Below are 23,752 nucleotides of genomic sequence, written 5' to 3' on the forward strand. Positions count from 1 at the left end.
AGCTATAGGACGCCACAACCTAGAAGACGCTGATCTAGAAGATCTTTTTGCTGCCTTCCATGTCCCTGTACTCAGAAGCGGCTCAGCTGTCTGGAGCGGGTTTTCTGGTGTAGGATTAGGAAACACTACCGTTCTTGATAAAAGTCAGATATTTTTTCTGGCAAAGGAAAATTTAACACCTAGCGGAGTGTTTGTTTACAAACGCTTCACAACGTAAACAAAGTGGTCATAAAAACCAACCCAGGAAACAGGTTTCCCAGCCTCATGCACCATCTTGGGCTGGCGTCAAACTTTGTAGCCGTCTAGGAAACTGCGGTGAGAGTTAGGATTTGGATAGAGAGCTCTGTCTGCCTAGACTTTAGTTGCCAGCCAGTTTTTCATCAGTGTGTTTCGCGTAGGGCACATACAAATATGCTTTTCAAAGCATGTCTTGGAACTCGGGTGGAGATAGAGGAACATCAGCAATGGCGCCCGGGACAAAGTCCGCAGGACTTGAAACCGAAGCATCCTGTTTTTAAAACAATCGAAAGCGAAAGTACCACTGGTGACTGAGCTGTGACCGTCGCGGAGACCCGGCTTGCGTTTTCGCGTTGGGATTCGGTTCTAAGCGACTGCTTCCTGGAGCTGCTCGGCGGAGAGCAGGTGAGTGCTCGTCCCGGTCCCTGGCAGTAGGGGATGCTCCACCCGGTACGTGTGTTGTGTGTGTGTGTGTGTGGGGGGGGGGGGGCAGGGAAGTGGGGCGGCGGCCACGGCTTCCAGCCCCGAGCGCTGCCTGGGGACTACCGCGGGCGGGCATTGCGCTCAGGCCTGGCCGTGCTTCTTTCTCCCGGGAAAAGGAAACTTAAAATGAGTGTTCTTAGGAAAACAGATTTCTCAAGAAGTCACACCTCACTTTTTCAGAAAATGTAAGATTGTTTTTTAAAAAAAGGAGACATTAAAAGGAGACGATTCAATAAGAATTGTAGGAGGCCACCAGTTTGGACTTAGAGGACTCCTGCACCTGCTAACTTGTGTGCTCCTGAAGGGAACTTCTCATGTGCCCTGCCCAACTGGGGGAGAGGGAAATCACCTCCGCTTTAATCCCGACAAAAAGCACCTAGACATTCACCAACCAGTTATTCTCTTTCTTTCTTCCTGGCCCACCTTTGGGAAGAATATAACCTTGAATCAATCAAGAATGTAACCTTGAATCTATCAGTTCACTTTCTGTTTTTGTTTTGTTTTTCCCAACTTTCTTCTCAGTCTGTAAACTCAACTTCTGCAAGCAACGAAAACACTTGTGTGTGTGTGTGTGTGTGTGTGTGTGTGTGTATATCTGTATCTTTATCTATATACACGACAGCTTTCTATTTTCATTGTGTTGGTCTTGAACTCTTGATCCTCCGGGTACAGGCCTGTGCCAACACTCTCAGAGAGGTCACCCACTTCGTTTTATTCAAAAGTGTTACCTGATTGTAAAATTGCAAAAAAAAAAAAAACAAAAACAAAAAAAACAACCCACAGTTAGGATCTTTTAATTATTGAAATTTTAATCTATCTTTCCACAAGTTTCTGGTCTATATGAAATGGATATATTATGTTTTTTTTCTTCCTATAGGCTGTCAGGCACTCTGTGTGACTCACTATGGTGATGTTAAATATAGCAGTAAGAACAGTTTTTTTTCCTTTTTTTAAATTTACTGTCATAATAATTTACAAAGCCGTGGTGGCTTATACACACATGTGCATGAATACACACTTTTCAATTTAAAAATATTTATTTTCAATTTAAAAATATTAAATTTTAGTGTCATTTTAAATTAGATGTGTTTGTGTGTGGGCCCAGGCACTTTCCCCCTGAGCCATCTCCTCAGCTCCTATCTCTATATTTTAAAGAAGAAATGATTACCATCCTGAATTGGGTTTGCAGCCTTCAGTCTCCCCTGAAGTGTGATCTAATGTTTTCCCAAATTCTTGGGACCAGAACACGGACATCTTTGAGGGGGTCATTTTTTCTCCTTATAGTAAGATTGCTTGAGAGGGAAGAATTCCCATCCAACCCACACAGTGCGAAAGGGAAAATATTCAGATGATGAATCTGATGAAGATGCTCTGGGGGTGTTACACAATCGATCACTCACAGCAAGAGCTTTTAAGAATATTGTGTTTTACCAATCTAAAAACAAGTATAATGCAATTTTTAAACAGATGCACCAAGAGGAATACATACACATAATGTCCTGGGCAGAGAAATACCCATATGAAACACACAATGTAAGATGCTCAGTTCTGGGTTGCATGCAACAGTTCTGGGATGAACACAAGAAGGAGTGCCTGTAAATTATACATTTATTAATTACTCATAGAAAATGACAGCTGTAACTAAAATGCCCCATAAGCTGTAAAGAAGGACTAATATTCTAGGGAGGCCTGATTCCCTCCGTTCCCCAAGTACTTCCCCCTTCTATTTTCATCTCTCTCTCTCTCTCTCTCTCTCTCTCTCTCTCTCTCTCTCTCACACACACACACACACGTTCTCTTTATAAACACACATACTCTATTGTTCTCTTCTTGTGCCCTCACATGCTCTTCCCTTAGGACACTTCCTTCTCTCTCTCAGTCCCTTGTCTATATTTTTTTAAAAATATTTATTTATTATGAATACAATGTTCCGTCTGTGTGTATGCCTGCAGGCCAGAAGAGGGCACCAGACCTCATTACAGATGGTTGTGAGCCACCATGTGGTTGCTGGGAATTGAACTCAGGACCTTTGGAAGAGCAGGCAATGCTCTTAACTGCTGAGCCATCTCTCCAGCCTCCTTGTCTATATTTTTTAATCATCTTGTGTGTGTAGGTGTTTTGCCTGTATGTATGCACACTACACACATGCTTGCGGATGCCTCCTGCATTGGCCTTTCTTTGCATTGGCTATTTGGGACCTTTGATGCTTGCATGAATGAATTTTGTTTTGTTTTTGGCCTGTGAAGAATGTCAGTGGAATTCTGGTGAAAATTTGCGCTGAATCTGCGGATAGCAAAGTCATTTTCACAATAATAGCTCTGCCAATCTATGAACATGAGATGACTGTCTATCCTCAAGTGTCTTACTCATCTTTTTATTCAGTATTTCAAAGTTTTCATTGTCCCTAATTAGATTTATTCCTAAGTATTTTGTTTTGGTTTTGGTTTTTTAACTGCTCTTCCACCCCCCCCCCCAACAAGTTTGTCATTGGTATTCAAAAAAGCTGAATTTAAAAAAAATGTACTTTTTAAGACAGGGTCTTAACTGTGTAACCCTATATACAGAACCCACTACTATATACAGCAGGCTGACCTCCAACTCATAGAGATCTTCCTTGCCTCTCCTTCCTGAGTGCTGGGGTTAAAGGTGTGTACCCACCACACCGGGCAAGCTACTGATATTTGTATCCTGATATTTTGCTAAAATCAGATGGAAGCATTTCCAGTGGAGTCTTTTGGGTTGTTTTTAATAAAGAATCACGTCATGTTCAACTAAGGATGCTCTGATTCCTTCCTCCCTCCCTCCCTCCTTCCCTTTCTCTCTTTCTTTCTTTCTTTCTTTCTTTCTTTCTTTCTTTCTTTCTTTCTTTCTTTCTTTCTTTCATATTTGCATCCTTTTGGGCTTTCACATGGTGCAGCGCTGTACTCACTGGGCATCCTTCATCTATTCTCGAGTTTTGAGGAAACACTTTCAGTTCGTCTACATCTTCTGTAATGCTGGCCATAGGTCTGTTGCACATAACCTTTCTATGTGGAGGAGGCACATTCCTTCTATTCCCGGGTTCTTCCGGCCTTTTTGCTGAAAGGATGAGCTTTGAGCTTTATTGAAAGGTCTTTGATGTTGAATCAGACGGTCCTGTGATTTCTGGCTGTGTGGCTACTTACACGCTGTATCGCACTCCTTGCTTTATGTATGTTGAACTAATGAGACTAACTTGTCCTATATGTGAAGTAATGTGTTCTTGAGTTTGGTTTTCGTTCAATAGGGATATTGGTCTATAGATTTTGTTCTTTTATGTCCAGTGTGCCTCTATCCAGTTTTGGTTTTAGGATGATGTTGCTTTTGTGGAATGAGTTGACAATTCCTTTCCTGTTTTTTTTTTTTTTTTCTGTAAGACGGTTTTGGGGAAGTGCCTGTCTGCATGCCCTATGTATTCCACTTGTTCAGTCAGTTTTCTTAGTGGGTCTTGACAATTGGGGGCTGCTTTCCTTGGGGCATATTCTTTTTCCTGTTTATCTATCTATCTATCTATCTATCTATCTATCTATCTATCTATCTATCTATCTATCATCTATCTATCTATCTATCCATCCATCTATCCATCCATCTATTTATTTATTGGTTTTCCAAGACAAGGTTTCTTTGTGTAGCCCTACCTTTCCTGGAACTAGCTCTGTAGACCAGGTTGGCCTCAAACTCACAGAGGTCCACCTGCTTCTGCCTCCCGAGTGCTGAGTTCTGGGATTAAAGGCATGCACCACCACTGCCTGGCTTTCCTGTCATATTTTCGAAAGTACTTTTAAATTGTCAGTCACCTCAGATATTACAGGCTTATCTTGTGCATTTCCTTCCCCACACCCAGAGTCGGCCTTTGCTTCTTGGTTCTTTTCACTGGAGAATAGAGCTAGAAATCCCTGGAAATGCCGTGAAGAATGTTTCCTGACATCCCTTTATTCATATGGGGTAAACTAAGAGATGGCTATTTTTTCCCCAGTCTTTTAGTTTAAACATAGATGTTTTGTTTGTTTGTTTCTCTTACAAGAATGCTGAGACTTTAACCACTCAGAATCTTTGAAAAGTATATTGCATGCAAGTTATTAATGTGCATCTAAAGCTCTTTTGATCTGGGAATTTTGCTTTTTGGCTAATTTAATGTGCAGGCAGGGCTTCTTCACCATTTTTTGGGCCATTGACTCCTTTTGCCAGACAAGTGAACCTTATGGAGTTTCCTTTAAACATTTTTTTCCTGCATGAATAAACATATAGATATTTAGAATTACAAAGTAAACCATTAGGCTGAAATATGTATGCTAGGATACTTAAGAAAAATTTTAATTTATTTTTATTAGATGTTTGTACTTATTTTGTGGTGTGTGTGTGTGTGTGTGTGTGTGTTGTTAATCCTGAGATTTGAGAGGGAAAAGCCAGTTCCACAATTTTGAGCCAAACTGGAAGCAGCACTTCAATAAAGTGCTGAGCAGAAAAATGGATTCTGATCAGGTCTGCCTATGGGTTTCCAGCGAGTGGCCACGTGTTGCAGGGGCTTTTAAAGGGAAAACCCAAAAGGCCACCTTGTTTCCCTTTTGGCCTTGTTATTTCCAAGAACTACAACTCCCAGCATTCCAGGAAGTTAACTGGTCCTTGGGCGCGCACGCAGAGGACAGGTCTCTTCCACCTTGTGGCTTCCAGAGATGGAGCTTAGGTTGTCGGGCTTGGTCACAAGTGTCTATCCCTCCAAGCCCTCTCTCCAGCTTCAAAATATTAATATATTAATATGTATCACTGTATCATAATATAGCATGAAATCTAGCAGCCAGCTTAATAGCTTCTATAGAAACTGGGTTAAAAACAACATTTCAGCATGTCTACAATGACTCGGTCTGCTACTGTTTTCTGGGTACCCTTGAGTTGAAAGCAAAGGATTTTTATCACCTTTAAACCATATGTTCAAAGGAAACTCCAGTTCCTCAGTCTCCGAAGGAGAGTCCCAATATCCAGAAATGAGCGCAGCCTGGACTGGAGGAGGATTTCTGACCGTTCGATAAAAGCCAGTGTTCTTCAGGAACTCGGGAAGCTGGCTCTGTCCGCCAAAAGGGGTCCTTTCCCTTCCTGCTGGCAAAAGGGACATACCACTCCCTAATTAGCATAATCTGTGGCATCTATGAGCATATCAAATCCATGCAGGCCGCCAGGCTCTCTCAGTCCCTACTAACAAGTACTATACATCTCAAAGTCCCCACACTGGTCTCCTGGCCCTTGTGACTCACCGTCCGTACAACCCAAGCTTGCTCTTGTCGCATGCTTTCTCTCTTCGCTATCCCCTGCTATTCCCCCTCTCTCACAGACAGCCCTACCTGTGTCCAGTCTGCCGGGCATGCTCAGTCTACTTCTTTCTCTCTCTGCCTTGGACTCTCCCAGCTGCCCCTAGATACTTTCTCCGGTTCCCAGTAAAGACCTTAACCGTAAGGTGGAGCAGTCACGTTGGCGGCTCCTTTACTGTGTGTGTCCCCTCCAATGCAAATACAGATGTGAAGTTCTTCAGATTACAGATGATGTTTGGCTGTAAGTCACATGACGAGACTTTGATGATATGAAAACACACGCACACATACGCGCGCGCATACGACACACACACACACACACACACACACACACACACACACACACACACAGAGCAAAGAAGACATGCTTCTTGAACGGAAGGGTAAAAGCTCTCATTTCTTTTTTCTTGAATTTGTGTAGTATCCAATTGTAAAAGCATTGCCCCTCCCTCCCCATTTTTTTTAATTAAAGAATCATGGATGCTGATATGGACAACAAAGAGCAAGCTTATGAAGAACTCTCATCAGATATAGAAATTTTGGAACATGAACAAAACGAGGTATGAAGGAAAATTGTAGTTGCTGTTAATGATTTGTGGCCGGGCGGTGGTGGCGCATGCCTTTAATCCCAGCACTCCGGAGGCAGAGGCAGGCGGATATCTGTGAGTTTGAGACCAGCCTGGTCTACAAGAGCTAGTTCCAGGACAGGCTCCAAAACCACAGAGAAACCCTGTCTCAAAAAAAACCAAAAAAAAAAAAAACCAAAAAAAAAAAAAAAAAAAAAAAGAAAAGAAAAGAAAAAGAATGATTTGTGTCTGTTCCTTTTAAGGTGCGCCTTTGTCTGTGTCAAGCAATACATTGGCATCGTGGGGCTACTGGGCTTTCCAAGAGATCCTTAACATTTGCTCCATTGTAAGAGCTTTACACTGAGAGTTGTGCTCCCATTTATTTTCTTACAAAAATTGTTCCCTCCTTTCCTTCTTTTTCGGGTTTCTCCCAGGATGTGAAATGTGAGCAGTGACCAAATGAGATCCAGGTGGGGAGAGAGGCTCAGGTGCTCAGAGCTGATAGCAAGGCCCGTGTTGGGCTTGTCAAAGCGGCTGGCTACTGTTGGAATTATTGCTGATAAACAAACCCCAAACACCAAAAACCCCGCCAAAAAAAATAAAACAAACAAAAAATGAAACGAGACAAAAAGTAAACAAACGAAGAACGACCTCAGTGTAATGTGTTCACAATCATAGTGCAATTAAAAGTTGTATGATAGTTGTAGATAGCTTAGAAAGAATTTAAAGAAGTCTAGAAGGTCTGAGTCTCACTCCTTGTCTTTATAAAAAATTCCGTGTCTAATGTAGAAGATAACAGTTTCTTTGTTCATATAACAGAGCTAACGAATCTTGGTAAAATTAGCAGAACCACTGGGTGCTGGAGAGATCGCTCAGCAGACAAAAGCACTGCTCGCTCTTTTAGAGGATGTGGGTTCAATTCCCAGCACCCGCATAGTGGCTTACAACTGTCTGTAACTCCAGGGGATATGACACCCTCATGCAGACATACATGCAAGGAAAAACATCAATGCATATGAAATAAAAAACTAAGTCATTAAAAACAAAACAACGACAACAACAAAAGAAGACCCATCATGCACTGGAATTAGATGCTAAGCATATGCACTATGAAGTCGGCATACTTATTCTGAGGCCGTCCTAAGGTTGTTTAGCCTTTGGGTCGAGGGTGGGGGGCGGGCTTTACATCTTTTAATTAATTTAGGAAAGGGATCGCAAAGGTATTTAATTTTTTCTATTATTTGCTATTTTTTAGGGATTAATTCATGAAATTTTAAAAGAAAACATACAGCTAGAACAGGAGATCAAAAGACTTGAAGCGGAGTTACACTCGGACGCCAGAGAATTCCAAGTACTGTGATTGTTTTATGTATATTTTAATGGACATGTACTTTTCAAACAAAATTGTAGTTATACACGATTAATTCTAAAGCATTAGGGCCACTCATAACACCAGTGTTTGCTTTTGAGGTCTGGCTGGTCTTGAACTCATTATACTGACCATGTTGACCTCAAGCTCAGAGAGATCTACCTGCCTTTGTCTCCTGTGCACTGGCATTTAAAGGAGTGTGCCGCCTTGTCCGACTTGGGCTACTGTTTGTAACAACCCCGAATGGAGAAATCAAGTGTTCCTCCATAGTAGAATGAATAGTAAATTACTCTATACCCATACAATTCAATTCTACACCAAATCAAGGACAAACAATTATATACAGCGTGCATGAATGTAACAAACATGATATCGATACGTAAAAGGCAGAGGAAGACATTCTATATGTTCTCGTTTAAATAAGTGTGCTCTGAAAGATATAGTGGTTCATCCCAGAGGCAGGTTTCCCTTGGGAAACCAGAGGACTTCAGTAGTTCTACCTAGTGTTTGCATATTAGCATCGTGATTTCTTCATGTACTATACTTATGATGCATATTTTTCCTACCACCTATGGCTAGCATGATACAACTTACAAAACCATAAATTAATAAAAGTTAAAAAAAACCAGCATTGCTTATTGCAGATCAGTCTTGGGTCAAACATCTGGTTTTCTCATTCACTGCATTTACTGTCTTCCCCTCTCGTGCGGGAGTAATTTAAGTGAATCTCAGAGTTTAAAGAGTTTGGCATGATCTGGACATAGTGACACACACCTTTAGTCCTAGCACTTGGGAGACTGAGGCAGGGAGAATCCCTGTGGGAGGCTAGCCTGGTCTACAGAGCAAGCTCCAGGCTAGCCAGGGCTATACAGATATACAGAGAGTCCTCGTCTCAGAACAAAGAAGTTGGGCATGTATCCATCTGTACCATTTAAAGTTTCTCCTAAATTTTCCTGTATTTGAATCTTCTAATAAGCTTTTACCCCTTGTTTCTTCTCGACTCGTCAGGCTGTAGACAGTACTGAAGCTATCACTGTCCTCACTACCTCATAATTTAAATTAACCCATTTATATTAATCTACATTTTGCCTCTTGGCTTTTGCCTTGCTTCCTGTCTTGCACCTCCTGTGTCCTCTGGAGTTTCCTCTGCACCTAGATTCATCTCTTCCTCTGCTATCTTTGCCCAGAAGTCCCGCCTAACCTCTTTCTGCCCAGCTATTGGCCATTCAGCTCTTTATTAAACCAATCAGAAGGTGCCTGGGCAAAGACACATCTTCTTAGTGTGTGAAAAGATTATTCCACAATGAGGCACTTATTTTACATAAACAGTGGGGATTTACGATTGGACAATGTCAATCAACTTAAACACTGCTTAGGAAAAGTGAGAGGATTATATACTTGCGATTTCAACAAGATGATATTAAAGGATCAACATTTGATTACCTTACTGAGAAGCTTTGTGGGAAGAAGCAATTACTATAGATGTTATGTAAGACTACAGTCAATATACTATAAAGCTTTACAGTCAATGGAGAATGAATTATTGGATGACTAGATCAATCATACCATCATTGGAAGGACTTGTTACGTCTTGTCTTAATTTTAATCAAATGCATCTGTTTTAATTAGATTAAAGAGAATATACCAGAAAGAAAGCTTAAGTTCACTTCAATGAAGAGTTCTGAGGATGGTGGCCAGTTCTCAAATAGCTCCTGCTCATTCCAAGTGAGCTCACAAATTTTCTATGAGCTCCAGAAAGGACAAGCACTTATCACCTTTGAGAAGGAAGAAGGTATGACTGATCTTAAAAACATGACCGTGTCACCTTTGCAAGCACTTGGACCTTCAGAGATCTTCCGCAGATGTCTGGCTGTCACTGGGCAGTCTGTGTTTGCTGTTTCTTCTTGTCTTCATAGTGGCGTTTGGAGGCAGAGGCAATTGATAGTCTCAATTTACAGAGACGGAATCCAGGCCTTAAGTATATTAGATGTGTTGGTTTTATTACCTATGATATATAATGAGGTAATAACTATGATATATAATATTATATATAATTATGTGGAATACTCACAGTGTTATGTGTGCAGTGATATTAAAGGATTCATGCTTATCACACATTCAAAAAGTAATGGCTCTGGAAATAAAATATAGGAGTTGGGATATCCAGTGTAAACCTCTTTCCAGTTCATATGTCCCTTAAATGATATAAGCATATTAGAATGTTATAATAATATTATAAAGAAGTAGAACTTGCTAGGCATGGCAGTGCACAACTTTAATACCAGCACCTGGGAGGCAGGTGCAGACCTATCTCTGTGAGTTTGAGGCTAACCTGGCCTACCTAGATTCGGGTCAGCCAGGGCTATATAGTGAGACCCTATCTCAAATAAAAAAGTAAATGAATAAACACAATTTTGGGAGTATAAAAGTGGCAGACTTTACTTATCCGGTGTTCTCTGGGACATAGCCTTTCATACTTGTACAATTCTATAAATAGAGGATAATGAAAATAATTATTGGATGTATTTGATTGGTAAGAAAACAGAGTCTGAAGATGCTTAAGTGATTTAGTGATTAGTGACTCAGTGATTAGATTGAACCCAGGAATAGAAAGGTTTGGGACCTGATGTTGGCCAAGTTCAAAAATGTATGGACCCCTTCAGGGCTTGTTTTCCGTTGTGAGGAGAATTTGAGTGCTGGCTTTGTCTCCTCTTGAGGTATGAGCTGCGTTCTTTGTAAGCCTCAGATTTTGGTGACAGGCTTTGTGATAGTATTAAATGACAAGTTTAACTGAACGCACACAACACACCCATGTCAGCTGCCATTGTTGCTATGTGTGAAGGGTATGCCAGAGAAGGAAACAGAAGCCTATCGAAGAACTTCCTTTGTTGAACTCTAGAGCTGAGAGGGTACCCTAAGTGCCTGTGCACATCCTCCTGGACCAACATTCCTGAGGGAAGGCCACTATTTCGTGGCTTTGGTTCTGACTGCAAAGCTACGGGATGGGCCAACGTGGTCTTCAGGACCATTTCACCCTTAGATCCTTAGAAGCTGTGATTTTAACCTGTGTCTTGTGGCATCTGGCTTGTCAGTCTGACCTGGAAATAAATGTTAAAAGGAAGCTTACGGAAGGTCAAGGCAAGCAGAGATGAGGCATCCACCCACAGCGTCACTTTGTTCCCCCTGGAACCATGCCCACAGTCGAGGGGGAGCTTTGCTGGTAATGAGGCAGTCACTGGCATGTTACTGGAAGACATAGGGGAGGATCTGAGGACAGGTTTCTACATGACAGTGACTGCACGGCGGTCTCCCGGGCTTGCTGGATGTAGCAGTCGCTTCAGAAGCAGCCTTGATGCTGCTTGCTCCCTTGATGTGGTTCTGGAGTCCCCAAGCCAGGACACAGCGCCAGGGAAACAGAAGTAAACAGGGGTTGGTTTGACAGTCACAGTAACTAAAGTTGGAATATAAGTGGTCCCTCTCTGTTGAATTAGATCGCCAGATGTTAGGGGTTTGGGGATAATGAGAGGGTCATCTGAGTATTACTTCATTGATGTTTTCTGTTATTGTCATCTGTTGCCATTAGCAAAACAAAACAAAACAAAAAGCATCTAAATTCTAGAGTCATATTGTGGTATAGTGAGTCTGAATTCCCACCCGACAACGCCCTGACTTCCAGCCTTGTGTCTTCCCCAGCCTCGGGTGTGCTCCCTGGTTGTCATAAACACACATGAAGTTTATAAGAGAGGAAGCAATCATCTCTTATCTTCATGATAAATTAGAATAAGTGGCTCACATAGCAACAGCTGAAGTTTTATAAAGTCATAGCGCACAGTTACGAAGAAACTCCTGGCTGGGTGGTGGCGCATGCCTTTAATCCCAGCACTTGGGAGGTAGAGGCAGGCAGGTCTCTGTGACTTTAAGGTCAGCCTGGTCTACATAGTGAGTTCCAGGACAGTCAAAACTACACAGAGAAACCCTGCCTTGAAAAACAAAACAAGGCAAACAAACAAAAAGAAACCCCTCCCTATATCCATCTTAAAGAAGTATGGCATGGTTCTTTGAACTTCTCCTGGCTTTGGTGTGGTTGTATTACATAGCCTCTCCCATCTATGTGATGATACAGTGTCGCTCTCAATATTTTAAAGCGTGCTTATAGAAAAAAAACCAAAGCAGTATGTCTTTTTTGGAAAGACAGAGACAGAAAAGAGCTCTTGCTTTGGTGCTGGTAACATAAGAACATTGGCAAAGACGAAGCGAGATAAACGGTAATAAAAACGACAGTGGCCCACAAAAGCGTTCCTAGTTTATGAATGGGGACATTCTGGCTGAGCTTACTGCCCTGGGGGGATTCCCTGGTAGTGCTGTGGAGAGGGAGTGTGTGTCTGGATTGTCAGTATAAAGAATCTGCAGAATTCTTAGGCTGATGTAAGAGAGAGGACAATAGAGTCGTCCCTTAAGATGAATTTAGAATCTCAAAATCTCTGTATTGCCATTTTCGCTTACACATGGTGACACTGAGTTTTCCTGCTTTGGAGGTAAGACTACTGAAACCTGGAAATCCCAAGAAAAATGCTAAAACTTTATTCTTTAAAATCGAAGAAAATGGAGCCAGTAAGATGGCTCAGCAGGTAGAGGTCCTTGTTGAGTCTGCTGATCTGAGTTCCATCCCGGGTACCAACATGCTGGAAAAAGACATAGCTCCCACAAGCTATTCTCTGACCTTCACCCATATGCCCCTCACAAGAACACACCTCCCCCACATACATAAATAGAATAAATACAAAATTGAAGAACATAAAAAAAGACAACAACGCGACCTTGGATAAAACACGTAAGGTTTTCTCGGACGTCACGACGGTCTGCTTCTAAAATTGTGTTTCAGTTGCGCAGAATGTGATAACGATGGGGAAGCACGTGGTGCAGCTGGAGGGGAACTCCGTGGTGGTCACCGCACAAGCAGTCCCGCTAAGCCTCGGCGTCAGATTCCAGGTGAGACCGTCATGGAGAGTGGCTTCAGCCACTCTGTCCGGCACAGGCGTTCTTCTTACTTGTGACGCTGAAATGCTTTCCCAGGTTCATGTGGACGTTTCTAAGATGAAGATCAATGTTACGGGAATCCCTGATGAACTGCCGGAGGAGCAGACGAGAGACAAGCTGGAGCTGAGCTTTTACAAGTCCGCGAACGGAGGCGGCGAGGTGGAAAGCGTGGACTACGACAGGAAGGCGGGGAGCGCTGTCATCACGTTCCTGGAAAGTGGAGGTACACAGACACTCCGCCATTGCACAGTTTCTGCCCATTTGTGTATTTGAAATGCATGATAATCGGGGGGAGTTTTCTTCTTTGGAACACTATTTTTTTTTTTAAAAAAAACTTATTTTCTTAGAATTCTTTATTTAACGCGCACGCGTCTGCGCATGTGTGCATACTGTGGCGCTAGTGTGGAGGTCAGAAAATAGCTTACGGTCAGTTGGTTCTTTCTTCCACCCTGAGGATCCTGGGGGTTGAATTCAGGTTGTGGGCTTGGGCAGTAAGGACCTATACCTGTTGAGTCATCTTGTTGGTCCAGTTGATGTTTTCTTACCCTTATTTGATGCGATCGTGTGTCAGGCAGGACAGTGGATGCGTGTGTGCAATCGTGTGTCAGGAGGACAGCGGATGCGTGTGTGAGATCGTGTGTCAGGCAGGACAGTGGATGTGTGTGTGCGATCGTGTGTCAGGAGGACAGTGGATGCGTGTGTGAGATCGTGTGTCAGGCAGGACAGTGGATGCGTGTGTGAGATCGTGTGTCAGGAGGACAGTGGATGCATGTGTGAGATCGTGTGTCAGGCAGGACAGTGGATACGTGTGTGAGATCGTGTGTCAGGAGGACAGTGGATGCATGTGTGAGATCGTGTGTCAGGCAGGACAGTGGATGCGTGTGTGCAATCGTGTGTCAGGCAGGACAGTGGATGCGTGTGTGAGATCGTGTGTCAGGAGGACAGTGGATGCATGTGTGAGATCGTGTGTCAGGCAGGACAGTGGATGCGTGTGTGCAATCGTGTGTCAGGAGGACAGTGGATGCGTGTGTGAGATCGTGTGTCAGGAGGACAGTGGATGCATGTGTGAGATCGTGTGTCAGGCAGGACAGTGGATGCGTGTGTGCAATTGTGTGTCAGGCAGGACAGTTGATGCGTGTGTGAGATCGTGTGTCAGGCAGGACAGTGGATGCGTGTGTGCAATTGTGTGTCAGGCAGGACAGTGGATGCGTGTGTGCGATCGTGTGTCAGGAGGACAGCGGATGCGTGTGTGCAATTGTGTGTCAGGCAGGACAGTGGATGCGTGTGTGCAATCGTGTGTCAGGAGGACAGTGGATGCGTGTGTGCAATCGTGTGTCAGGAGGACAGTGGATGCATGTGTGCAATTGTGTGTCAGGAGGACAGTGGATGCGTGTGTGCAATTGTGTGTCAGGAGGACAGTGGATGCGTGTGTGCAATCGTGTGTCAGGAGGACAGTGGATGCGTGTGTGCGATCGTGTGTCAGGAGGACAGTGGATGCGTGTGTGCGATCGTGTGTCAGGAGGACAGCGGATGCGAGTGTGAGATCGTGTGTCAGGAGGACAGTGGATGCATGTGTGCAATCGTGTGTCAGGAGGACAGTGGATGCGTGTGTGCGATCGTGTGTCAGCAGGACAGTGGATGCGTGTGTGCAATTGTGTGTCAGGAGGACAGTGGATGCGTGTGTGCAATCGTGTGTCAGGAGGACAGTGGATGCATGTGTGCAATCGTGTGTCAGGAGGACAGTGGATGCGAGTGTCCCCTCATTTTATCATTACAGTCTGTGCTCATCATTGCTCTGACATAGGTGATGCGTTCATGTCACTCACAGGAGGCAGAGGTCTAGAGAAGACAGATATCCCTAAAATCACACGGTGGTGTGCCACAGAGCAATTCCGCCTGATTCTTCATGCACACCTCTGCTTTTCTCGTTAGTATGGTCTTAGGGTTTCCCCTGAGTTTCTGAATCATAGAAATCCTGCGATGTCATTAAAACATGGACTGACTAGATTATTTTTTTGCATGAAAATAATATGTGTTTTAAAAAAGAAGTCATAATGATGACAGCGAAGGGTTGAGTAATCTCCTCGAAATTCCCTTTCCTTTGGTGTACAAGTAGTCCTGGTTAGTAGGGGAGGTTTCCAGACCTTTCTCCGGGCTCATGCAAACCCACCACTGCGCAGTTTTGACCTGGGTCTTTGAGGAATGCGCATGAGCCCCAAGCAGAGTGTGTCCTAGTGAGAAAGCCCTGAGTTTCAGTGCAGCCGGAACATGTTGCTTTTGAAATGAAGGGCAATTCCAACTTGGTGGAATTTCCGTAGTCAAGGATCCAGCTTTAAACTTTCCAAATCTTTTTTTAATTTTTAATTTTTAAAATTTTTTTTTCCACCCTGAGACAGGGTTTCTCTGTGAAACACTCCTGGCTGTCCTGGAACTCACTCTGTAGACCAGGCTGGCCTTGAACTCACAGAGACCCGCCTGCGTCTGCCTCCCAAGTGCTGGGATTAAAGCTGTGCACCACCCTGACTTTTCCAAATTTTCCAAATCTTATCTGATTGATGTCAGTCTCTCTATTCCTTGTATTGAGAAATATCCAGGAGGAACTCCATTATAAATCACAGTGCAGTTTGACACTCTGTTAGCTTGGAAATCTGTGCTGTTTTCTTCTCTGGGGAGTCCTTCCTAGAAGTGGTGTCCAACCAAAAGCTACATGTTTAGGTCATTCTAAAAGAGTATAACGTCTTCTGGTCACTTCATAAGCAGTGTCTGACGGCCTTATTCTAACCAGGCAGGTGCTGTAACTACTTGTCTTTCTCAGAAGCAAGCCAAATAAGACAGCCAAAGTCACCTAGGTCATAACCCGGCCCAGGTGGGGCTGGGGTGGGCCTAATCAACTGAGGGTCTTTCCTCGTTCCTCTGTCCTCTGCTCCTGCCTCCACTTACCATTTGAAACACTTGAATCGTACTATCTAGGGGCTGCAGGGTGGCTCAGCTAGTGAGTGTCTGCTGCTGATCTGTGATCAATGTCTGGTAGGAGGAGAGAAGAACCAGTTCCCTCTTGTTCTTCTCTGATGGCCACATGTACATGGTGACATGCATGCATACATACATACACGGTACACACCAAATTAATGGAAGAAATGTGTGCAGTTTCCTGGCATTGAGTAAATGCACTCACAGTATTGTGCAGCCATGACCATTTTTCATCCTCAGAGCATTTTGTCATTTAAGTAGAAACGTCACTCATTAGACAATAAATCCTCTTCACTTCCTCTTTCAGTCCTCGGGATCTCCGAGTCTTTGGTCTCCACAAAATCCCCTGTTCTAAACGCTTCATAGAAGTGGATTTGGGCCACCTTTGTCCCTCCCATATTTGGATGCTTAAGACAGGAGGTTCGGTTTCCTTGTTGTGTAGACTAGCGTTTCTCAGAATGATTACTGTGAAGCCTTCGATACGGGCTGTAGAGTTCTTTACGAATTAACTGCCCACTTGGATGCTTATTTGGTAGTATTCCGTGCGAGAGAAGCTTCACTGTGATTTAAAATGTTTATGTTTATTTATTTATGCTTATTTATAAATGGTACATGGTTATGAGAAAACACTTTCTTTTTGCTGATTTTCAGTTGCCGACAAGATTTTGAAGAAGAAAACCTTCCCTCTTTATATGAATCCAAAGTGCTATCAAGTTACAGTCTCCCCCTTTATAGAGAGACGCTTGGAAAAGTACCAGGTACAGTTACCGCTCTTCCTTCCGGGCGATATCTCGTTGCTCTGCCACTACACACAAAGACCACGGAATGAGCTGTCTGCAACACTCGGCTTCTCAGGGAGGGCTGTCGAAGCGTCTCTTCACTTCACTTTTGCTTGGTCCGTGCAGAATGAGTTTGTATTTTTAACGATATATTAATGCAAAGCTCTGCCTTTTTTTAAAAAACAAAACAAAACAAAACAAAACAAAAAACTGGTGCTGTGTCTGGTGGTGCAGTCCTGGAATCCCAGCCATTCAGGAAGCTGAGGCGGGAGGTTTTCAAGTTAATGCTGTCCTTGGCTACAGACTTCAGAGGTAACCCAGGCAACCTTAAGATCCTGTCTCAAAATAAGAAGTCAAAAATAAGGGCACAGGGTGTAATGATTATGTGTGAGAGGGACCTTGGTGAGTGAGAGCTCAGAGGCCTCATGGCAGGTGGGATAAAGACAACTATGCCTCACACAGAACTTATGTGGAGAGTTTATTTTGAGAAGGGGGAAGGGGAGAGAGGAGACTGGTCTCTGGAGACAGGAGTGGTGGTGGTGGGGGAAAGGAGGGAGGGAGGGAGGGAGGAAGAGAAGGAGGGAGAGAGGGAGGCAGAGACCTGCTCTTGCCTTGCTTCAGGAGAAAGGTGGGAAGAGAGCTGGACTGGGCGGAGCTTGCATACACACCATGTAGGGTTGTGGCAGCCATAGAACCTGGGCTGGTAGTGCCTGGGTGCATCCTGCCAGGTGCCAGAGGCCACCATAATGCCTGAATCCTAACTTGCGCAAGACCCTAGAGCCTGCCTCCCCAGTATGCAAACAATGACTCCCCACCTTCCTGCAAAACCCCTGAAATCACTTAGATAATTATAAAACTAATTCATGGGTTAAGATCATGATGGGGTTACCCATATAGGAGCAGTTGAACTGAGATAGTGGGAGCTTACCGACTCCCCAAACTCGGCCCTCTGAATGGGGGTGACAGTTGTGTGGTTGGGGCAGTCTGTGGGGCCAGTGGGACCAGGATTTATTCCTAGTGCTTGAACTGGCTATTTAGGGCCCATTCTCCCTGGAGGGCTACCTTGCTCAGCCTAGATAGAGTGGGGAGGGCCTTGGTCCTGCCTCAAAGCGATATGCCAGACTTTGTTGACTTCCTCATGGGAAGCCTTACTGGGGGTGGGGTGGGTGGAAGGTGGGGAGAGCAGGAGAGGGAACTGGGATTGGTAGGTAAAATGAGAAAAGATTGTTTTAAAAGTAAATTAAAAAATAAAATAAAAAATTAAAACTAATTCTTATTTTTGTAAATAGAGACTTACTTAGAGATATTTTCCTTGTGTGCCTGTCAATCACTGGGCTTCAGACACAATTCTGCTTCTTGTCACTCAGCTCCCTTTTGTTTCAAACCCGCTCCTGTTTCCTATTCCTCCTCAGCTGTGGAATGGCAATACTGCCTACCAACTTTTGTCTACCCACTTTCTTATATTATGTATAGTGTTCTGCCTGCATGTATGCCTGTGGGCCAGAAGAGGGCGCCAGAGCTCATGACAGAAGGGTGTGAGCCACCATGAGGTGGCTGGGAATTGAACTCAGGACATCTGGAAGAGCTGCCAGTGCTCTTAACCTCTGAGTATCTCTCTATCCCCCTGAAAGCTACAGCAAATACGCACGCGCGCGCACACACACACACACACACACACACACACACACACACACACACACATATTTTGGGGGAAGTACTGAGCACTGAATCCAGGCCTTCATGTAAATATTTTATGCAATCACTCTATCCCCGAGTTTCCCCTTCACTCACATTTTTTTTTGAGACAGGGTTGCGTGTATCTTAACTGCAATACCACCATCCTATTGCCTCAGTTTCCAGAGTTCTGGAATGACAGGCGTGTGCCATCACACCTACTGACGATCCATATTTTAGTCTGTACTTTTGAGATCCTCTGGCATTCTTCTGGTCCCTGGCATTGCCAGTCACAGCTCTGACTACCCACAGACTCCTTCTCTACTCTGAGCTGCCCACCCAACCCCCTTTATTTTCATAACACCACGGTCATCTGTCTCAAACTCGCCTCCCTCTGACATGCCCTTGTCTGAAAATGCCCTTCTTTCACAAGTTGGTTTTCTTCCACAGGTGTTTTCAGCCGTATCGAAGAGGACCGTACTTCTGACTGGATTAAAAGGCATTCGGATGGATGAAGAGGATGTGGAGGATTTAATCAACATTCACTTCCAAAGAAGGAACAACGGAGGTGGAGAAGTCGACGCGGTCAAGTGTTCTTTAGAGGAGTCTTGCATTGCGTATTTTGAAGACTAGGCTAGAGAAACCACATGCAAGTTATAACTTTGAGCCCAAATAACCGTCAACATTTACAAAATACTGTTTTCCTTTAAAAAAAAAAAGAATTTCAATTTGTGTCTTTTTATTCTTCCATGCAAAATCTTAAAATTCGTTTTTATGTTGGGCAGTGGTGGCGCAAGCCTTTCATGACAGCACCGGTGTGTGTGTGTGCGCGTGCGTGCACGTGCACGCGCATGCAGAGGCAGGCAGATCACTGAATTCGAAGCCAGCCTGGTCTACAAAGTGAGTTCCAGGACAGCCAGGACTACACAGAGAAACCCTGGTCTCCAAAAACAAAAGCAAACAAAACAAAAATCTTGCTGTGTGTGTTTATGAAGGGTGAGTGGCTGCGTGGGAGGGGTTTTGTTCCTATTCTCTGTGGATGGCCTCTGACTGTTGTCAACCCGGGGAGCCCTGCTGATGCCTCTGTCTTGACCCTGTGGGCTAATTTCATTTGATTCCTCTTTGTGTAGCAATCCAAAAATCCAAACACCCCAGGTTCTCAGAGCGGAGGGGCTGTTTTCTTGAAGTCTACTTTGCTAAGAGTGCCAAGCATTTACTGATTCCTTCCGGGCATCCCTTCCCCAAACACACCTGGTAAAGGCCAGCATTTTCTTTCTTCTACAATTTTTTTTTGTTTACTCATTTTCTTTGCGTCCCTTGAAACAGGGTCTCATTGTGTAGCCCAGCTGCCCTTCGGCTCCTGATCTCCTGTCTCAACCCACGTACTTGTACTTGTATGATTACCGTTATCCACCCCCTCCCCTGGGAGTCACTTTGGTCCAGACTCCTTCTCTAGGAAAGCCTGCCAAGCATTGACCCCCTCCCCAGGGAGGGTCAGGGCCACTTCCACAGGCTATTCTGCCTCCCAGAATGGTCTCCTGGTTTTGCATAGTCTCTTCCCCCACCCCACACCTTTCCCTCACCATGGTCTCCTGGCCACCCTGGAGCTCTGCATTAAACGTGGGCATCTTTTATTTGATCTAATCTGGTGTGATTGGAACTGAATTATTTACGTGGGCGGAGAGGCTCGTCTTAAGAACTGTTCCTAGCAGTTTTATTCTGACATGTTTCATGACCTGGAAACAAGATTAAATTCAAGCGAGGCATGGTGGCACACACCTTTAACCGAAGCACTCAGATGGCAGGTGGCATTTCTGTGAGTTCAGGATCAGCCTGGTCTACATAGATAGTTTCAGGCCATCCAGGGCTGGACAGTGAGACCCTGTCTTAAAACAACAACAAAATTAAGTTTGTATTTCAGTACTGGCAGAAATCACTCATCCTAGAAAACATTCAATTGCCCAAAGGGGAAATTTTGTTTTTTGCTCCTGATATTTTACTTGTGGGGTTTAACGTTATCTCCAGAAACATTCATTACATCTCCATTCTGTTAGACATGAGATATTGCTTCAATGGCACGATTCGTAATAAATATTTGTATTTATCACCAAAAACCCATTTCTGTTATCATTTGGAAATAGTAAGATATTTCCAGCTTTCAAAAATGTGGAGAATGTTTGTCTGTTTTACTACTGTAACAAAATGCTAGAGATGCATGCACACACACAGAGTAATTAAAAATTACTGTAGCTTTATATAATCAGTACCTTGCTCTCAATGACTTTGTGTTTAAAGAAGAAATAAAGAAAGAAATTAAAGACTTTCTAAAATTCAACGAAAATGAATACACAACATATTGCAACTGATGGGACACTATGAAAGCAGTGCTAAGAGGAAAGTTCATTGCACACTAAGAGCCTACATAAAGAAAGTGGAGAAATCTTACACTCATGACATAACAGCACACCTGAAAGCTCTAGAACAAAAAGAAGCAGACTCACCCAGGAGGAGTAGAAGACAGGAAATAATCAAATTGAGGGCTGAAATCAATAAAATAGAAACAAAGAAAACCATACAAAGAATCAATGAAACACAGAGCAAAAAATCAACAAGATAGACAAACCCTTATCCAAACTAATCAAGAGATAGAGAGCGAACATCCAAACTAATAAAATCAGAAATGAAAAGAGAGACATAACCACAGACACTGAGAAAATCCAGACAATCATTAGGTCATACTACAAAAACCTATACTCCACAAAATCGGAAAATGTAAAAGAAATGGACAATTTTCTGGATAGGTATCATATACCAAAATTAAATGAAGACCAAGTGGATAATTTAAATAGACCTATAACCTGCAAGGAAATAGAAGCAGTCATCAATAGCCTCCCAACCAAAAAGAAGCCCAGGCCTGATGGTTTCTGCAAGTGGAGACTGTACTTTAGTTTACTGGCCACCCAGACCCAGATAATCACGTAAAACTATATTAATTGCAACACTGTTTGGCCAATGGCTTAGGCATATGCCTAGCGCTTACATCTTAAATTAATCCATTTCTATTAAGGTATGTGTCACCATGAGACTGTGGCCTACCGGTAAGGTTCTGGCTTCTTTCTCATTCGGCAGCTACATGGTGTCTCCCTGACTTCTTTCTGTCTCAATCTCTGCTTGGATTTTCTGCCTTGCTATGTTCTGCCCTGCCATAGGCTAAAGCATATTCTTTATTAACCAATGGTAATAAAACATATATCCCACATAGGTTTCAGCATAGAACTCTACCAGAACTTCAAAGAAGAGCTAATGCCTATACTCCTCAAACTGTTCCATACAATAGAAACAGAAGTAATGTTGCCACACTCTTTTGAGGTACAGTTACCCTGATACCCAACCCACAAAAGACATCAATCAATAAAGAGGAATTATAAACCAATCTTCCTCATGAACACTGATGTGAAAATACTCAGTAAAATACTGGCAAACTGAATCCAAGAATACATCAAAAAACTCAATTCATCGATCATGATCAAGTTGGTTTCATCCCAGAGATGCACAGATGGTTAGACATACAAAAATCTATCAATGTAATTCACCACATAAGTAAATTTAAAGAAAAAAAATTGATAATCTCATTAGATGCTGAAAAAGCATTTGACAAAATCCAGCACCCCTCATGATAAAGATCATGGAGAGATCAGGTGATTAGGAATGTATCTAAACATAAGAAAATCAATATATGGCAAGCTGACAGCTTTTTGAGACCAGCAGGAAACTGTGCTTTCAGATCTTTCAAAGTGGGTGTTGCCTCATTTGTCATGAACCACTCTCCAGGAGACTGAAAAACTGTTCCCACTTGGACTGAAAAATTCTTCCCACTTGGTCCCTATGCTCTACGAAAGTTTGGGAAAGTTTCTTACAAGCTTGTGTTTTTACACACAGCCTCTTCTAATGCTGAAAATGTTTTGTTATAGCCTTGAGTATCTGGGAAAAGTCTGGAAGCCTGGGGTCTTGAAGTGGTCAGCCTGCAAGAAGCTGTTTCTGGCTGGGTGGTGGTGGCACACGCCTTTAATCCCAGCACTCGGGAGGCAGAGGCAGGCGGATCTCTGTGAGTTCTGTGAGTTCGAGTCCAGCCTGATCTACAAGAGCTAGTTCCAGGACAGGCTCTAGAGCTATAGTTAAACCCTGTCTCGAAAAACCAGAAAAAAAAAAAAAACAACTTGGGAAGGAGAGGGTCTCTTTTAATTTGTTGGTTACTACCCATCAAGGCTGGGCTCCAAGGCAGGAACCTGAAGCAGAAACCCGCTAGGAGCGCAGCTGACCCACTTCCTGTCAGGGTTCCTTTGAGCTACTTTTCTCAGGCAGCCCCGTCTAAGGGACAATACTGCCCACAGGAGGCCCAGCTCCCCTGCATAAATTAGCAATCAAGAAAATGCCCACAGCTGGTTGACGGTGGGGTTCACACCTTTAAGCACTCAGAAGGCACAAGCAGGTAGATCTCTGAGAGTTCAAGGCCAGCCTGGTCTACAGCCAGCCCCCTCTGTTACACAGAGAACAGAGAAACCCTGTCTCTAAAAACTTAACCAAAAAAAAAAAAAGAAAGAAAAAGAAAAAAAGACAAGACATGCCTACACACTGCAGACCAACAGATTAGCAATTAAGAAAAGTCACAGACAGGCATGCATACAGGATGGATGTAGTTCTGTTGGACTCTAGCGTCCAAACACCGAGAAGGAGTTGCCCCCAGAGACCATCCCAAACACCACAGCCGATGCAAAAGCATGAGGATTTTATTAATTCTGTCATGACAGGGTCCCCCAGCATTCGGGAAGCCGAGGGACCTCGAATAGCGGGTACAGTCTACTTTTAAAGGGGCCACAGAAGCAAGGGGGTTTGTTCTTTGACTATTCTGATTGGCTTATTTGAAAGGGCTATTACCAATAATTGACTGGAGAGCTGTTGCCAGATCAGATGAGGTAAGAGGTCATTTTGACTCCGTTTCCCAGGGGACTGAATCAAAACATACGTATATGGGTAATTGTTCAGGAACTGAGCACGTGCGAGAGTGTAGCTGTTAGGTCTTTGGTTCCCAGGGGAGGAGGGGAAGCACTATGGCACAGAGGCTGAGAGGATTCAGAATTGTCAAAAATGGCTTCAGGATTGTCTTAAAGTCTTACAGTTCCTCTGTAGAGAGTCCTCTTCCCAGGATCCCAGCCTGTCTGGATTCTTCACCCTGTACAGCATTTCCTCCTGTCGGAATGAGTCTTCCCTCAGAGAGAGGGGAGTAGACTTCTAGCTTTGTAGCTTGTTTGGGAGGAC

The 23,752-nt window shown here is 43.6% G+C and overlaps 1 protein-coding gene across 2 annotated transcripts; it reads left to right on the forward strand.

The window, feature by feature from the left end:
* The first annotated feature begins 525 nt into the window (after positions 1-525).
* Positions 526-20,550, forward strand: Nmi (N-myc and STAT interactor). Of its 2 annotated transcripts, none has more exons than XM_075985252.1 (8): positions 526-642; positions 6,514-6,601; positions 7,863-7,958; positions 9,606-9,768; positions 12,859-12,965; positions 13,050-13,236; positions 16,635-16,741; positions 18,887-20,550. In XM_075985252.1, the coding sequence occupies exons 2-8, from the start codon at positions 6,518-6,520 to the stop codon at positions 19,067-19,069; spliced, it is 927 nt and encodes a 308-aa protein (XP_075841367.1). In that variant the 5' UTR covers positions 526-642; positions 6,514-6,517; the 3' UTR covers positions 19,070-20,550. The 2 variants fall into 2 exon arrangements, with proteins under 2 accessions (XP_075841367.1, XP_075841368.1); XM_075985253.1 differs by lacking the exon at positions 526-642 and adding an exon at positions 659-687 and having other exon boundaries at positions 18,887-19,160.
* The last annotated feature ends 3,202 nt before the right edge of the window (positions 20,551-23,752 follow it).

Source organism: Microtus pennsylvanicus, chromosome 9 (genome assembly GCF_037038515.1).
Source record: "Microtus pennsylvanicus isolate mMicPen1 chromosome 9, mMicPen1.hap1, whole genome shotgun sequence".
NCBI classification, from domain to species: domain Eukaryota; kingdom Metazoa; phylum Chordata; class Mammalia; order Rodentia; family Cricetidae; genus Microtus; species Microtus pennsylvanicus.

Bases quoted from the DNA above. Each gene is read 5' to 3' on its own strand.
- Nmi (XM_075985252.1), top strand. From the start codon at position 6,518: ATGGATGCTGATATGGACAACAAAGAGCAAGCTTATGAAGAACTCTCA. The intron at 6,602-7,862 runs GTATGAAGGAAA...GCTATTTTTTAG, and splicing joins TGGAACATGAACAAAACGAG to GGATTAATTCATGAAATTTT. The intron at 9,769-12,858 runs GTATGACTGATC...ATTGTGTTTCAG, and splicing joins CACCTTTGAGAAGGAAGAAG to TTGCGCAGAATGTGATAACG.